The 11,599-nt window shown below is 56.5% G+C and overlaps 1 protein-coding gene across 3 annotated transcripts in view; it reads left to right on the top strand.

Annotated features, from left to right (window-relative positions):
- The first annotated feature begins 8,129 nt into the window (after positions 1–8,129).
- The window catches only part of FOXO3 (forkhead box O3), a 122,486-nt gene continuing 119,016 nt past the window's right edge, over positions 8,130–11,599 (top strand). The window contains exons 1-2 of one of the 3 annotated variants that reach the window (XM_072831853.1): positions 8,130–8,237; positions 9,325–10,111. In XM_072831853.1, coding sequence (XP_072687954.1) covers positions 9,497–10,111 — 615 coding nt within the window. In that variant the 5' untranslated portion in view covers positions 8,130–8,237; positions 9,325–9,496. Of the gene's footprint in view, positions 8,238–9,324; positions 10,112–10,399; positions 10,484–11,599 lie in introns of those variants that run through there. The other 2 variants (XM_072831859.1, XM_072831858.1) reach the window with 2 other exon arrangements.

Raw genomic sequence — 11,599 nt, 5'->3', positions numbered from 1 at the left:
GAGAAATATGCCTTGGGTATTGTGAATTATGCTGCATTGAATATGGGGGAGGTACAGATATCTTTTTGAAATAGTGATTTCATTTCTTTTGGACCTCCAGAAGCAAGATTGCTGGATCACACAGTTGTTCTCTTTTTAATGTTCTGAGGAACCTCTTTACTGTTTTCCATTGTGGTCATGCCAGTTTAAATTGGGATCGGTTCTTACTATGCTCATGATCTTGGGTTTATCTTCTGTGTCTCCATCACTGCACCTGTCAGTGTGGAAGCTCAAGAACACTGCAGTTTGACAGTTCTAGGAGCTTGCTCACGTACTAGGGGGGGTCTTACTTGGACTTTGTTCTTTCTTCCCTTTCTTGCCAGCTCAATGACTCATTTAAAAAAAGTAGTAAAAAACTCATCCAACTTTGGTTTTCATCAAAAGGTTTGTTCTGGGCATCTACTCCACATATTAAATTGAAGTACTTTAAAAATAAGGTCAGCTGGATGCCTGGGTGGCTCAGTCAGTTAGGCATCTGACTGCTGATTTTAGGCTCTGGTCATGATCTCAGGGTCAAGCACTATGTTAGGCTCCTGGCTCAGTGGGGAGTCTCTTGAGATTCTCTCTCTCACCCTCCATTCATCCCCATGCTCGAGTGCTCTCTCTCTCTAAAATAAACAAATCTCTCTCTCTTTTTTTTTTTTTTAAAGAAGAGGTTAGACATGTATCATCAATTGCTTAGCAGGATTGAAGTAGTTTCTCAAATGCTTTTGTTTCCTTCCCTCTCTGTTCAGAACAAATCTTTGTCTTCAGAACACCAGACAGTGGCCGAGTGGAGTGGGTGCAATGGTGTGCTAGCAAACTGACTCTCAGGAAAAAGAAAACAACAAAACCCACAAAAGAGTTGATTGTTAGTGTTGACCAATTTCTATGGAGTAACAACTCCCATAACAGTCCATTTCAAGGGACCAATTTGATTCACTGAACAAAGAGTTGGGAAGGGATGTGCACAGTTGTTTTTCATGAGCTGGAATGAGCCAACCCTGCCATGTTCCTGTAGAAGTAGAAGATATACAAGTTAGGGTGGCTAAGTCCAATCTCTAGAGTCCATCAGGAGACAAATGAAGAGAGCCTGATGATGATGGAGCAAAGTGGGGAGCACATATCAGCTAACTGTTGCCACGTGTTACCAGATCTTATTTTTTAAGAAGGGAAATCTGACTTTCAGGTGAAATATCCTCCTTTTCAAATGTTGCCAATTGATCAAAAATCTGATGGGTGCAGATTTGTCTGAACACCAGCTTTGGGCTGGTGGAGTTAGTGCTTGGGGTTATGTTTGTTTGTCTGGTTCCAGCTTTGTTTCTCTAAGGTAAATGGTCCACATAGAGAAATACTGCTGGAGAAGCATTGCAGGGTTGGGGAAGGAGCACAGGCCATGGATTCATATAGCTTTTGGTTAAAATTCTGGGCCTGCCACTCATTGTATGACCCAGGGCAAAAATGCTGTGAAATGAGAGGGACAGTCCTGCTGGGCTAGATTGTTCTAGAGACAAACTGAGATATTATGGGTATGGGACGTGCCCCCTTGTACATACTTAACAACTGTGTCATCATTCTTGAGCAGAAGCCAATAGTCATAGCTGAGGACAAACCCTGGAGTGTAAAGAAGAGAGACCTCTAATTCAGTGTTCTCAATTTTCACTGCCTCAGATTCACTTGGCAAACATTAAGAAAAAAATATTAACACCAGACCACACTCTTAAAGATTCTGATTCAGTTGCTCCAAGATGGAGCCTGGACATCACTATATTACAAGCACCTCCCTCCCAGTATTCTAAGCCTAAATGCTGTAGATTCATCTCATTTAACCCAATCTTTCCAACAACCCCAGAAAGTATTACTCTCATTTCATGAATGAGGAACTGAGGCCCAGGATTAAATAACAGCCCAGAGTCACATAGCTGGTAAATGAGGGGATCAGACCTAACCTCAGAGCCTGAATTCTTTTTTTTTTTTTTTTTTTTTTAGAGCCTGAATTCTTAAACCCATGTCATTTAGCATTACTGTATCTACCTCGGCTGGTCTTTGGGAGGGCTTAAGTACTGCAAATAAAGTGCTTAGTTCTGGGCCTGGAAGCGACAAAAGTTAGCTATCATCATTACCCTAAAATACCAAAACAGATACTCCTTTCCATTTTCTCTTCTCTACGCAATGCCCTTTCAGGTAAATCTTCACTGTTTTGTGGCTCCCCTACTTCTTCCCTGCTGTAAACACACATAGTTGTCCTCCCAATGACTCCTAGGGCAGTCACAATAGTGCCTGGGGAGGAGGTCTGTCAGGGTATGTCATGCCTGAAGAGGGCAGAGAGGAGGAGGAGGAGAGAAGACAGGAGCTCCAGAGGTTCTCCGAGAGGGTGGTGATGAAACCTGCCTCAAGTGATGCCCTGTAAATAACAAAAATTCAGTTGAGTAAATTTGAAGATCAAATTGGCTTCGTTAAACGATTCATTGAGCAGCATCCCATCTGGCAATAGGCAGGAGCTCCACCAAACTGTAGAGAAGGAAAGGTGTTTAAAGGTGGAGGAGAGGGCACCTGGGTGGCTCAGTCAGTTAAGCATCTGCCTTCAGCTGGGGTCATGATCCTGGGGTCCTGCGATGGAGCCCCGCGGTCCTGGGATGGAGTTCCGCATCAGGCTCCCTGATCAGTGGGGAGTCTGCTTTTCCCTCTGCCCCTCCCCCCCTGCTCATGCTCTACCTCTCTCTCTTTCAAATGAATAAATAAATAAAATCTTAAAAAAATGTGGAAGGGGTTGGACAAAGGAAATTACTAGGAAAGAATGCATTGTTTCAAACAAGGTTGTCTTCCTAAGGGGACTAGAAAGTTATCTCATTAGTGGCTGACCAGGTAATTCCATGTTGTTTGATTAAAGGTTACACTCCTGGGGGTGAGACAGGGGCTGGTTGAAACTACAATTAGGTTAGGTATGAGGTCTTGGTTTGTGATGTGGGATTTAGCATAAGTAACTCCATTTTGGGCCTGCTGTCTCCTTAACAGCCTGAAAGAAAAGCCAAAGTTCAAGCTCTTTAGTACATAGTGTTCAATATGTTTTTCCCGTGAGTAGTTTGCTGAAGAATGGGGAGACAGGAAGGGACTAACGGGGGTGTCAGATAAAGGGTGGGGAGCAGCTAGAGACCTGAATATTGGAGGGGGGTTCCTTCTTTCTTTCCAGCTGGCTCACATATTTGTTTGGAGGCATCTACTGCATTTGTTTTCATCTGCATTGTTAGATGCCTGTAGAAGCCAATCGTAGAGGGAAATGAGCACTTTGTTGACAGGTAGCATGCTCAGTCCCTAGTATCTAGGCTCTGGGGTCTGTAGCCAACCTAGGTGTGAAGAGAATAGGGCAAGGACACAGGTGCTTAGTGGTGGCCCTCTTAGAAGCAGGTCTGGTATCGACCACAAATTGCCTCACAATTTGATGTTGGAAATGGTGAATTTATTTAGCTTTTTCAGGTAATTTTTTTTTTCCTTTTAAAAAAGATTTTATTGGATCCCTGGGTGGCTCAGGGATTTAGCGCCTGCCTTCGGCCCAGGGCGTGATCCTGGAGGCCCAGGATCGAGTCCCACGTCCGGCTTCCTGCATGGGGCCTGCTTCTCCCTCTGCCTGTGTCTCTGCCTCTCTCTCTCTCTGTGTGTCTCTCATGAATAAATAAATAAAAACTTTAAAAAATAAAAAAAATAAAGATTTTATTTATTTGAGAGAGAGAGAAAGCACAGAGCAAGAGAGAGCCCGAGCTGGGGGTGGGCACAGAGGGAGAAGCAGATGCCTTCTGCTGAGCAGGGATCCAATGTGGAGCTGGATCTCAGGACCTGGGGATCATGACCTGAGCTGAGGGCAGACACTTAACCGACTAAGCCACCCAGGCACTCCCAGGTTAAAAAAAAAAAAAAAAAAAAAAGAAAGTTTTGTTTCTCCAGTGACTGAATTTACAAAATGAAGTAGATAATCACCACCTTAAGTCATTTGTAAAAATAAACAAGAAGTAAATTAAGAAGTGAGAAATGCTTTGACCAAAAATTCTACCACAAAGGTAATGTTGGCATTCCTTTTTAATCAACAACCATAACTTACTCAGCTTTCCTATACACACCTTCCTTGACTGATGATAGGATTATGTCCTGAAAAAACCCAGCATATGTTGAAAATATTAAGTTGAAAACGTCTTTAATACACCTGACCTGTCAAATGTCATAGCTTAGCCTAGCCGAACTTAAAACATGCTCAGAACACTTGTATTAGCCTACAGTTGGACAAAATCATTTAACACAAACCTGTTTTATAATAAAATGTTGACTATCTCATGTAATTTATTGAATACTGTGCTGAAAGTAACCACAGAATGACCCCATGGGTACAGAATGGTTCTAAGTATATCGGTTACTAACATCTGTAATCAGGTGGCTGGCTGGGAGCTGTGGCTCACTGCTGCATTCCGGCATCACTATTGCTATGGGGGGGGGGGGCATAGATTAACATTTGAAATTTAAAGTAGGATTTCTATTGAACGTGAATTGCTTGTGCACCATCATAAAGTCAAAAAGTCCTAAAATCCTAAATTGTACAATCGTAAATTGGGGATTATAGGTACTAAAAAGTTTAGGGAAAAAAAGGTGGACAGCAGAAATGAAGGACCATGGAGGCCTTGGAGGGGAAAGCAAAGGTCACAGCAATCGCAGGCTAAAAATACAAGTTACTGAGGTTCAACCTGTTAGTTTTCAAAGGTTTGCCCATAGGGACAAATTACAAGGATAAATTCTACTGGGTATGATGCACATTTACCAAGCTGAATGTTTATAGTCACTGCCATTTGAAGTTTTTGTTGTTCTTGTATTTCCATTTGAAGTTTTGATCCTCAATTCACTATGCATGACCTCTTGTGTTTTTGTCTTGTACTGCTTTTCAACTCTTGAAATCCTGAACTTTTTAAATGGCTTTTCCCCTCCACGGCTGTAAGCTCTTTGAGGGATATAGCTGTCTCACGTCCCCAACCCCCATTCCTCACCAAGAGGGTCACAATCTACTGAATCTTTAACTCTTCCATTTTTTTTGGAATGCCCTTGGAGGGGGGATATGCATTCTGTAAAGGGACACTCAACAGGTTTATAGTGAAAATCTAATGTCCCAGAGCCCAGCTAGTGTAGAGGCACCCTTTCTAAATCTGCATGTCTGCATTTTAAAGGATTGCTTAGATTCAGAGAGGACAATGCGTGCGCGTTGCTTTTACAGGGTGTTAGAAGTATTAAGAAGGAGCACCTGAAAGTCCTCTGGATTTTATGCTGTATCACGGTGCAAAGCACCGGGTGATCTGGCCTCCGGGTTCCTCCCGCCAAGCTGAACACGACTCCCACTAACATGCCCGAAGGCACCCCCCCATGTGCACTTTGAAGCTCCGATCCACCCTTCCCGCGCCCCATGAACACCTGCAGTTGAGTCCTGTGGTCCTGTGTCACCGTCCACATTGCCACGCTATAAACCAAATGCAAACTCAGGGCTTCGCGGAAGGGCAGGCCCACCACGAGAGAGGAGCCGAGCGAGCAGCAAGCACAGGAGCCACCCCAGGAAGCAGTCAGAGCCCCCCTTTCCCAGAGTTCCCTTCCAAAGACATGCCAGGGCAGCAAAAGCTTTGCACCTGGGAGAGCTGCAGGCCCACCCAAGTGCCGGGCGCATAAGGGCTGGGGGACCTTCGGAGCCAGGTAGCGAGGTCACAAACTACTCAAGGTGACAGCAGTCTACCTCGCGGCCAGGGTGGAGTGTGCCAGGGAGGGAGTACGTGGCCGCGGAGCCCGGCCTGGTGCGGCCTCCGGCGGGGGGTGGGGGGGGTGGAGAGAAAGAGGTGGCTTTGTTCCCGGAATGGGCACGGGGGAGCCGAGCCCGGCGTACGGAGGCCGGCGCTCGGCGGCGGGAGCTCGCGTCCCGGCAGAGGCTCGGGCAGCGCGCGCAAACCCGCCCTCGGGCTCCGGGGCCGCGGCGGCCGCTCGGCGGGAAGCGCGCAGCGCCCGGAGAGGCCGTGGCGCGGGCCCGCCCGTCCCCCCGCGTCCCCAGCCAGCGCCCGCCGCCCCGCCGCGCGGCCAGCGCAACAAGCCATTTAAAAATAACACCCACGTGCGCTGGTAAACAAGCGCGCGCGGCCACCGCACCGCGCGCCCCGGGCGAGCCAGCCCGCGCGCGCCCGCGCTCCTCCCGCACGTGTCTGGCGGCTCCGCCCGCGCCGCTCCCGCGTGGCTCCCCCGCCTCCCCCCTGCGCGGCCCTGCCGCCGCGGGGCCCTAGCGCCCGCCCCCTCCGCGGCGCGCCCCGCACGGTGCTCTCCAACTTTCCTCCCCCGGCACCGCCACGTCGCGGCAGCGCCCGTCGCCCCAGGTCGGCTCCCCTCCCCCGCGCCCGGCCCTCCGAAGTCCCCCCCGCCCCCCACTCTCCCTCGGCGCGCGGGGGACCGGCTCCCGGTCCGCCCTCTCCCTCTCTCCTCCCTCCCCTCCTTTCTTCCTTAGAATTTTACTCGATTGTTTATTATTTGCTGGGGGGGCGGGGGCGGGGGGCGGAGAGGGGCGTCTGGGCCTGGAGACTGGTGGCCGCGGCCAGTCAGCGCGCGGCGTGGCTTGACGAGTAGGCGGCGCAGCGAATGGGGACGCGGCGCAGGGCTCCGCGGTCACGCGCGTGGGGCTACAATGACATCATCTGTTTGTACGCGTCGAACTAGCTTGGTGCAGGGGCGGGGCGGCGCGTCACTGGAGTGGCGGGCCCGGCGCAAAGCCCGGAGCCTGGAGTGCGCGGGGTGGGCGGACTCCTGAGCGCCCGGGGCTGGACCTTTTTGTGTATTGGGCTGTTGTGGAGCGAGCTCCAGACTCCGAGATGTCGCCGGGGACTTAGAAGGATTTAAGGGGGTGGGGGTGGGGGGGTGGGGGAGAAAGAAATAAAGAGGGAGGGGCGAGGGGAGGAAGATATTTATGGAGCAGAGCGAACAGACTTTTGGTGCGCGTGTCGCACGTAGTGCGTTCTTGGTGCAGAAACGAACAATTTATAGGCAGCGATGGTAGTAGGGTGAGGACTTGTGAAGATGCTTTTCTAAACCTAAAGAAGTATCTTCTCCAAAAACTAAAAAAAAAAAAAAAAAAAAAAAGCCCAATGAGCCGTTCTGGAGTCGTTTGCAAAGTTAGGATCCAATTGTTTCCCATTCACAATTGCTCGAAATCGGCTCTTCGGTTTAGGAGCGGGGAATAATGTGCCTTTCTCCTGAGTTAGTTACACTTCTCCCCCGCCCGCCCCCCGCATCTGCGATGAAATCCACGAAAAGTGAGACCCCACCGCGTCTGGGAGGGAGCTGCGAGGGCAGGGCTCGGCTGCAGGGCTCGGGGTGCCCGATGGAGCCCCAGGGCATCCGTGTACCGGAGTCCCGGGGGCCCCGCCGCCTCCGCTCGGCAGCGTGTGCCCGCCGTGGTCCTGCTCCCCGCGATCTGCGGGCAGCCCCTATCTCGGCCGTTGCGCGGTGTCCGATTCTAGCGGGGACCCCGGACAGCAGGGCGGCCGCAGAGCCGCGCGCACGGACGCGCCCGCCGGGGACCCCCCCGGTGCCAGGCGCCCTGCCCCGAGGCTCGGTGGCCACGCGTCGGCGCCGGCCGGGCGTCCGGGGCTCCGCCGCCCGCTCCCTCTCCGGGGCCCAGCGCCGCGCTTTGTTGTCGTTGAGGCTCCCGGGAGGGAGGAGGAGGAGGAGGAGGAGGAGGAGCCCGGTGGCGGGGGCTGCGGGAGCCCGCCTGGTCCCGGCCCGCCGCGCGCTCCCCGACACCCACGCCCGCAGCCCCGCGGAGCCCGGCCGCGCAGGCGCGCGCGAGCACACGGCCACACACACACACACACACACACACACGCACGCACGCACCCAGCACACCCGGCCCGCCGCCCAGCCCTCCCCCTGGGCGGGGACCCGCCCGCCGTCAGCCTAGGTTGAGGCACCCTGCGTGTGTCTATAACTTTGTGCTGCTGCCGCGGCCGCCCAGCTCGTGCAGGGGAGGAGGAGGAGGAGGAGGAGGAGGAATGTGCCAGGCGGCGGCGCGCAGGCTGACAGGCGGGTCCTCGGGCGGGCTGCGGCGGCGGCGGCCGGAGCGCCTCTCGGTGGCCGGGGTTGCGCGCCCCCTCCTCGCCGCGCCCCGGGCCCGCGCGGAGTCGTGCGTCCTCCCCCCTCGTCCCTGAAGGGAAGCAACCGAGGTAGGCGCCGGAGCTGTGCAGCGGGGCGGTCGCCTTCCCGGTGACTCCGGATCTGCTTCCGAGCCGGGCCAGGCGCTTCCCTTTTCCCTCCCCGTGACTCGGTGTGCGCGCCCCCCTTTCCCTCCCGCTGCTGTTTTTAAAGGACTTGAGTGAAGGGGGGAAAACTGTCAAGATGGCAGCAGCGGGAGCAAGGAGGTGATGAACGTGCGGGTCCGGGTTTTCTGGCAGCCCGGGAGACTTGGCGCTTCCTGACCTGTTGGAAGATTTACGTTCCGACTCGCCCCCTCCCCCTGCCCTTTCCCGGGAAGGGGGGTGGGTGGGGGGGTGCGGGGTCCAACGCCCGCCCGCAAACCGAAGCACACAAAACCCCAAAGTGGTCGTTCCCGCTTGGCTCGACCCTTTGCAAACACCCGCCGAGCTGCTTGCCCCCCGCCCCGCCCCGCCCCTACCCCCACCCCCGATCCTCCCCTCCTCGCTTCCCGTCTGGTCTTTTTTTTTTTTTTTTTTTTTTCTTTTCTGGAAGTGACAAGAGCCCGTCCGCGCCCGGACCCACGTTCGTCCTCCTGGCCCCGCGCCGCCCCCCGGAGCCCGGGCCCCTGGCCCCTGGGCGCGGAGAGCGGAGTCCACGGGGGCGCGGGGGCGGCGGGCGCGGGGCGCGGGGCGCGGGGCGGAGCGGAAGGCGCCGCGGGAAGCACCCGCGCGGGGCCCGAGCGAAACATAAACAAACGCACGCCCGCCCCGGCTCCGACCGCGGCTCGGCTGCGCCAGCCCCGGCCGCTGCCCGCTTTAAAGGCGCGGCCCGCGCCCCTCCCCCGCCCCGCCCCTCCCCCTCCTCCCCGCCCCGCCACCTCGCCCGGGAGAGACCTGCCGAGCCGGCGGCCCCGCGCGAGCGCGTCCATTCGCTCCCGGCTCCCCGCGGCCTGGCAGGGGGCGGTGTCTGCTGCGCCAGGTCCGCGGGACGCACGTCTCCAGGTCTGCCTGTCTCCGGGAGGCGGCGGCGGCGGCGGCGGCGGCGGCGGCGGGCGCGGGGTGGCCGAGGGCTGGGCTGCCGCGCGGGTAACCAACTCTCTCCTCCGTGCTTCCCCAGGCGGCGGCAGGAGCGGCAGCGGCTCCCGGGAGCCCGAGCCTCCGCGGCGCCCCCGGGCCTCCCCCGCCGCACCCCGCCCCGGCGCGAGAGCGGAGCGCGAGAGCCCGAGAGCCCGAGAGCCCGAGAGCCCGAGAGCCCGAGCCGCGGGCGGGCGGGCGGGCGGGCGGGGAAGATGGCAGAGGCGCCGGCCTCCCCGGGCCCGCTCTCCCCGCTCGAAGTGGAGCTGGACCCCGAGTTCGAGCCCCAGAGCCGGCCGCGCTCCTGTACGTGGCCCCTGCAGAGGCCGGAGCTGCAGGGGAGCCCGGCCAAGCCCTCGGGGGAGACGGCCGCCGACTCGATGATCCCCGAAGAGGACGACGACGACGACGACGAGGACGGCGGTAGGGCCGGCTCGGCCATGGCGCTCGGCGGCGGCGGGGGCGGCGCGCTGGGCTCCGGGCTGCTCCTCGAAGACGCGGCCCGGCTGCGGGCTCCCGGGGGGCAGGACCCCGGGGCCGCGCCGGGCCCCGCGGCGGGCGCGCCGAGCGGGGGGACCCAGGCGCCGCCGCAGCCTCCGCAGGCGCTGGCCCCGCCGCAGCCGGGGGCGGCCGGGGGCTCGGGGCAGCCGAGGAAGTGCTCGTCGCGGCGCAACGCCTGGGGCAACCTGTCCTACGCCGACCTCATCACTCGCGCCATCGAGAGCTCGCCCGACAAACGGCTCACTCTGTCCCAGATCTACGAGTGGATGGTGCGCTGCGTGCCCTACTTCAAGGATAAGGGCGACAGCAACAGCTCGGCGGGGTGGAAGGTGCGTACCCACCCCGGGCGGGCGGCCGGACCCGCCGGGCCTCCTGCGCAGGGCGACGCGCGCCTGCATCCCGCGGAGCGCGCCCGCGGGCGCCGGGAGAGGGGTTGGCAGCGAGCGCCTCCGCTGTGAGGTTTCGGGGGAACCCGTGCGACCCCCCTCCCCTCCCCTCCCCTCCCGGGAGGAGGGGAACCTGGGGTCGGCCGCGGAGGGTGGGGCGGGAAAGGAGGCGCCCCCCCACCCCGGGGAGGCCTCGGGCATGGCCAGGTGAGGAGGAGGAGGAGGAGGAGGAGGAGAGGGGGCAAGGGATGCCGGCGAGGGAAGGACCGGCGGACGGCAGAGCCTTTGCTGGATCCCCGGGACGGCACGGAGGAGGTAGGTCTGCGGCCAACTTCGAAGCAGGAATCACCGTCGTGGGGATGCGGGGAAGGCCCCGCGGGTGCAGTGAGAGGACGTGGGGGAGTGCTTGGGGCTCCTCCGGGGAAGGGGATGGATTTGTGCTTTGCAGTGCATGGTCGTCGTCGTTAGAGCTGCATGAGAAAAAAAAAACCCCTTGCGTCGAAGTTTCTGGCTTGTGGGTGTTGGTTCCCGCAGGCACAGCGATCCCATTAAAAAAAGCAGTGGTTGCAAACCTTTTTTTTTTTTTTTTTTTTTCCCCTGGCTGCCTTTCTTTTTCTTTCTTTCTTTTGGTTGCCTGTGTGGACACCTTTACTCCTTAGAGATGTTTCTGCAGTAAATCTGTCCCCCCCCCGCCCCCCAACTTGGGATGTTTCGAGTCCCGGAGCGGGCCAGCCCTGCCACCTGAAGGACTGGCCACACCTGCTGCTCCCGCCGAGGCCTGGACTCCGGCGCTGTTTGAGGCCCGGTCCAGGTGTGGAGGGCTGAGGCCTGGAGCTTCACCTAGGCCTTTGGGAGGGAGGTGTGGTGGCGGGGCTGGGTCATAATGGCTTCTGCCTATAAATGAGCCAGAAGAGAGGCTCTCTACTGTTCCTTTTCAGCCTCTCGGGGCACTGGACACGTGGTAGGGAGAGAGGTGTGGAAAGGCCTATGATGTAATGACTTCCTGCAGTTGGGCATCCAAACAGATTAACTCCTGTGCCCCTGCTGGGCTGCTGATACCCAGCTGCTTTGCTCTTCCTGGCACCTCATCCTCCTGGCCTCTTTCCCCAAGACGTGAATGTGTCAGTACCAGGCAGAAGGGTGCTTGCAGTTGGAGATACATATGGCTTATCAGTTGCTTCTCTTTGCAAGTTAGCTTTTTTTTTTTTAATTAATGAGGTAGTTCCTTCCTCATTTTGTCCTTTCCTTACTGTCTTTGGGGAGCCCTGTATCTTCTTGGGTTCCAGTAGGTGTATTCAGTAAGAATAGTTTAATCTTGGTGGAGCACTGGAGAGGAACCTATATGTGAAAAAACTAAAGAATTTTGTGTATTGTCTTCATTTCCTTAAAAAAAAAAAAAACCCAAAACAAAACCCTTACAAAGTATCTGTT

The sequence above is a fragment of the Canis lupus genome, chromosome 7 (genome assembly GCF_048164855.1).
Source record: "Canis lupus baileyi chromosome 7, mCanLup2.hap1, whole genome shotgun sequence".
Lineage (NCBI taxonomy): Eukaryota > Metazoa > Chordata > Mammalia > Carnivora > Canidae > Canis > Canis lupus.
The sequence above is the reverse complement of the archived record's forward strand: the minus strand, read 5'-3'. Positions and strand labels throughout refer to the sequence as shown.